This window comes from Colletes gigas, unplaced genomic scaffold (genome assembly GCF_013123115.1).
Source record: "Colletes gigas isolate AHSC1104 unplaced genomic scaffold, ASM1312311v1 Colletes_gigas_Sc00019, whole genome shotgun sequence".
Taxonomy (NCBI): domain Eukaryota; kingdom Metazoa; phylum Arthropoda; class Insecta; order Hymenoptera; family Colletidae; genus Colletes; species Colletes gigas.
The window spans coordinates 1,775,398-1,781,397 of NW_025106648.1; the positions used below are offsets into that span (position 1 = coordinate 1,775,398).

The 6,000-nt window shown below is 35.8% G+C and overlaps 1 protein-coding gene across 1 annotated transcript in view; it reads right to left on the bottom strand.

Annotated features, from left to right (window-relative positions):
* The window catches only part of LOC122400598, a 55,944-nt gene extending 50,488 nt beyond the window's left edge, over positions 1 to 5,456 (bottom strand). The window contains exon 1 of the mRNA XM_043402130.1: positions 5,019 to 5,456. Coding sequence (XP_043258065.1) covers positions 5,019 to 5,100 — 82 coding nt within the window. The 5' untranslated portion in view covers positions 5,101 to 5,456. The remainder of the gene's footprint in view (positions 1 to 5,018) is intronic.
* Between the last annotated feature and the right edge of the window lie 544 nt (positions 5,457 to 6,000).

Genomic DNA, 6,000 nt, shown 5'->3' on the forward strand with positions numbered 1-6,000 from the left:
ATCTAAATTTTGAAATTCTCTCCTAAATAGTAAATACCATTTCAAGGGGTTGGACCACATCGACGAACTTAAAAGGCACTTAAACTGCACTTTTATGAATTTATTTTTATACCTCTGCGAAAAATTTTAATGGAAGATTCTAGAAGCAAAAATAAGACGAAAATCAAGAATGCAAATTTGTTGATTGAGGCTTCGTTAAAAAGTTATTAACGTTTAATAGAGAGTGAGAGCCACTATCACGCATGCGCAGCTGTTCGCAGATTGCCGTTCTACAGGCGGGACTTTAAACGTTAATAACTTTTTAACGAAGCCTCAATCAACAAATTGCTATTCTTGATTTTCGTCTTATTTTGGCCTCTAGAATCTCCCATTCAAATTTTTCCCAGAAGAGGCTGAACACCCTGTATATCAATTTTTGTTCTCAATTTTTTTTGAAAAATAATTGTAACTGTAACAGGAATTATAATGTTTAATAAAGATACAGCTTATTGGTATATAGTTTAATATAAGTACAAGATAAATGTAAGAAAATTGTTCTTGTTTTCTATAATTTCTCTTGACTGGTATTCTTAATATTAAAAGTCTTTATACTTTGAAGAACACAGAGCATTCACGTCTGTCCGAAATATGCAATGCTTTTTGTCCAACCAGAGTAAATTAATAATTTACTCAACATGTTTTATTTTTGTATGTATGTATACTCGAATAAATTTAAACTTTTTAGAGGATAAATTTATTCGAGTGCGTGTTACATATTTCAGATGTTAATCCGAAACGAGTAAACGGTACTTATGTAAATGTGACAGGGGTCAAAGGATACTGGACGTAGGTACGGCTGTGGCATACCTAATTTAGATGACGCCGCACAAACGGAATAATTAGTGTCATTTCTGAATGAATTACGAGGCGGTCGACGCGTTAACCCTTCAACCGAAAGGTACCAAAACGAGCCACGCTATTCGTTCGCAGAATTTCCTCCATCTTCTGTTGAGTTTTGGCCCGAGCGCTGAGACGCAGAATTTATTTCCAATTTCAGATTTTACGCTTTACGGTTTCGTAACAGTTTAATCTAGAACTGGCACAAATATAGCAAATGTGTTTAGTCGGACTTAAATTGACATCTTGTCGGTTGCGTTAGGAGAACCTCACTCCCAATTAAATTATAAAAATTAAGAGATGTCAGGAATAGTGATTTATTCCTAACCTCTCTTGATTTCTTTATGCGTTTCGACCAAAGACAGGCAAAATTCTTATTTAGATAAAAATGTCAAATTACGAATAAAAGAAGAATCTATTTTTTCGTTAATCGTTACATAAAAATAAAACTTTCAATTATAAATAAATTCAAATAAATAAATCAATTTAGAATAAATTGCTATGCATTGTATCTATTATCTATTTTCTGAATAAAATTTTGCTGAACTCTGATATTAATATAGAGGTGACCACTAAAATTGTGAATAATTAAAATGTATAAATAATTAATTTTTTCAAGCGATGGAACACAGTATCGTCACAGGTAGATGTAAAGTTGAATTTTCTTATATTTCAATGTAATTAATTCATCCACGAAGAGGCTAACAAAAATCGTGCAGTAGAAGATGCATGCGAATGGTTCCGCCAACTTTACTCGCGAGCGTAATTAAGAAACTTCGCAATTTCGTTATTCAGATGAGTCGTGCGTATATAAAAGCTGTTGCATAAGTTCGCTTTGAAACGGAATAACGATTTAATAAATATTGATGGCAAAAGTAAGTCGTGGAATAATCGACTAATTTATGACCCGGTCATAAATAATACTAGGCAGCTTACTGGTCTTCCGACCTACCCCCATTCCTTCCCCGTCCGTTCAAAAAAATTTATTACTGAAGAAATAACACGGAAATAAGAATAAAGAAACAATTACAAATTATAATTTTCATTTCTAGACCACTGGACCTCGAACTGATAATAGAAACAATGTAATTTTATTGTTAAAATAAAATGAATTCGTAAATCATCCTCGATTTAAGTAATTTATTGCAATATATTATATTTTCGACTATGCTTTGAATCACACCTGAGCAAATTGAAATGATTTATTTTCGACCTTAATAATGAATTATTTCGTTATTTCTTTATTTCAAATTGGCCAAAGAAATAATCCTTAAAATAATGGTAATAAATAGATTTATTTTATGTGATCTTTATAACAATTTGTTTGAAGCAATACTTTCTTCGCAAAGAAATAATCAGGACACAATTTTCACCAAACGACAATTTCGAAAATTCGAATATTTTATCTAATTTCACAATAATTCCAAATACTTACGAAATAGAATAACATGTTGAAAAGGAAATAGTATTTTAAATAATGGTATTACAAAAATGACCACAGCACGAAAATAATTAAGAAATATTTTAAATAATGTTATCTTAAAAATGTTCAGATTTGTTTTGAATCGTCTTCAACAAAATAATATTCATTAGAAATCTAAAATCAAATCAAGCATAGGTCTTGTCTATTTAATATATAATATCTGAATAAAGAGTAATTCATGAAATAAAAATTATTCGAATTAATGGAAAAAGTACCACATTCTCATTGCCTCGAAAAATAACGTATTGAAACGCTAATTATGAAGAAATAAATATAACGAACCAATTAAGAAATACTATTTTTGCAGCACCGAAATACAAAAGAGCCTCTTCACGTGCAATGGTTTTTTTCTCTGACTTTTGGAAAAAATTTGCCACGAAATAGAAGCTTAATTTACGGATCTAATTAGAAATCAGCATGGCGACCATTTCCGGGGTGAGAAGGCGTCTGACACAAAGGCAGTGTCGTTTCATCAAAAAGTTCCGAGTGAAACCTATTTATTAGTCAGCCTTTATTAACTCGAAGGATATTTGGATGCAAAGTAACTCGAAAATTCCGCAGTCAGGCAACCGACAAAAGTGCCCGCGTTCCGATTCGATGGAAACTTTCGACCGCTATAGGAATCCAATTTCCTTTAGTACGAAGTACGACCGCCAACTTTCGGATCGGCGGGAGATCTTATAGAATACGCGGCCCCACTGTTTGCATTCCGATGGCAAATAACAAGTAAGTGGAACAGCAATCATAAGAAGCCTATAGAACGAGACGGGGCAAAAGTCCGGGAATCCCCTTTTACGTTTTCGCGTTGTGTCTCCCACACGGTGAAACGCGCCATCGACGACCGTTGATGCAGCTTTTAATAGAATACCGCAAAGTGATAATTATTGGAGGGGATTTGCAATAAAATGTGACTCGATAACCTCGCATAAATATGATCTCACCTATTGAACTTTATAAGTGGAAACAGATATTTTGTATTTTGATGCTTTCGAATGCAAATTTCTATTCGAACGAATGGCTCGCGAATGTTAAATAGAGTCACGTTTCGTTTGAATTATACCAGCATACGAGATCAAAATTAATCAGTGTTTTAAACATTGTAATAACGTTGCACAATCCTGCAATAAAATCTGATTACTGGATACGTGTCGAGCACGTGTGGCAGATGGTGGAACACGTGATATATTGAAATAATTATCCAGTTAATAACGTTATCTATGTGCATAATGTAACGAAGAAGGATTAGTTATTTTATTGCACGTTTTATTAACGTTTAAACGTCGCGACCACTTTTCAACCACGATCGAAAGGTTGATTTTACTTTTCCTGTTTCGAGGAAGAATTTCACCGGTTTGTGTGAATAATTAGCGTGCATCCACCGAAAACATCTTTTCAAAACTACGAAGTTTTTTAATTGCTCGCGAGAGCAAATACGTGCATATAGTATAGATCTATTGGCATGCGTAATCTACAAAAATGGAATAGAAAAATTCGTATTCAGAAAAAACGTAAATACGAAGCTGTGTGTAATATTTAAACTATAACTGCGTTCCCTTTGCGTACATTCCTCTCAAATTTAACCTAACAACATTTTTTATTTTTATATGTGTATTTAAACGATTTAAAAATCCCGAAAAGAAAAGAACAGCAGAACTAAATCTAGAGCAGAACTAGCAAGACCTAGCAAGCTCTGCCTTAGACGACTGGGATATTGGGAAGTCGGTCGAGCGCTTGTGAGAGCGCGACCCCTCTGGTGGCAAGCATAGGAGGCAACGCCACAGTTAGATCGTCGGATAGAATCAACTACTATTTAATAAAATATGATCAAAAATGGACTAAAAATATATTTTCGTATAGTTTAAGAGTCTCTCTTCCTGCCCTCAGAAGTCCAGTACAATAGAAGTTTTAATTTTGTACGAAAAAAATTAAAAAGGAAACTAATTTTAACGCCGTTACACGAGAATCCTCCCTTAACCAGTCAACTGTGTTTCACGACTATATCCGTCATGGAGAAATGGCAATATTTTTAATAAGTAAAATTTCGTTACCATTTGCTACTTAAATTGTAATTTTAGCGAAAACTAAAATAAATTCGTAAATTTCAATATGAACAAAGCACTGACACATAATACATCACCTCAGATTCTCTGCATACAAATTTGGGCATACATAATATCAAACAGATAGAAAAATTTGCTACAGCACACAAGAAACGAATATTTAATCACCCCAACGATAACGTCAAGGATTTAAATCAGACACCACAACACAGAAGACTAAAAAGGAACAAACCGACCAATTTGCAAACTTAAGTAAAAAAAGAGGCATCACATGTAATGGTAGCCATTAATGGTAGTTCATCAAATTCGCTGGTTAGCTCAATGAAGCTAGTTATAGATGTAATTTACCATTAAAAAGAAATCAATATGTTTAAAATCTTTGGAGATCAAAACGAAATAAAACAAACAATTGAGCGGTCTGAAAAGAGGTTGAAACAGCTGACTGGTTAAAAACAGAAATCACGGTGGTTATAAGAGGTTAAAAAGCGCGCGACAACAAATGGGGAGGACAGAAACGACGATCGAGCGAAGCAAAAACAGCAAACGCGAGCAAAAGGTGCGTGCATTTTTTAAAAAATGTAAAAAAATCGTTTACTCACCGGTGTCGTAGAGCGGGCAGGGCATGTAGGCGTACCTCTGCTCGGGATGCACGACGGACTTGTTTCTCTGTCCGCTGGTCATGGTAGCGAATTTGGTCACGTACTGCAGGAACTTGTCATAAAAGAGTAGAAAGGTCGTTCGGATTATCGTTGAGGATGTATCGTAGAGGCCCCCGCCTCGCTGGACTCGTCGCGATCCCCGATCAACGTGGACGACAGGACGATTATCCCGAGTGAACCGGGCACGACTGCATCCTGCAACACTCGACGACGCCGCGACGCATCGGCCGACGGGCCTCCTCGCAAATTAACCAATTAAGGATGGCCCGTGCTGTTTCCGTGCCAATTAGGCACCGCCACCTCGGGATCTCCGCTCGCGTCCCGCGCCACTCTATCGCCTGGTGGACCTCGTCACTTAATTAGCACCGAAATAACCGTCTTCTTCCCTTTGTAGAACGTGGCTCTTCCCTTCCTCCGTTGTCGTACACCGCGGGATCACCTTTAGCGCAACATACACGCGGTTAGGTACATGTCAGAAAAGCCACTTTGCCTTCTCTAGGCTTTCTAGACTTATTTTTAGAGAACCGGGAGAAAGATTCTTCCTGTGATGACAATGTCAATCTACGAATCTGGACCTAACTCTTCAGGTGCGTAAACTTTGACTTTTACTACAGTTTATAATGATAGTATTACTTTTTTCATTTAATGTACACGACTAAAAAAAGTGTAAAAGTACTTCGTGTGCAATAAAAGGTACAAAAGACCCCTTTTCGTAATACAAATTCATCGACAACCCTCGATTTTCCAAACTACATTTTTCCACGTATGGATAGAATATTCCAAAATTTCCAAATAATAATACTTTTCACGATTCTCTGCAACTTTAAAATTTCGATACCATAGAGATAACAAACATGTCCTACCCACGACCCGCATACACCAATTCACTGGAACGAAAACTTGGATAACTGCTCTTCCAACA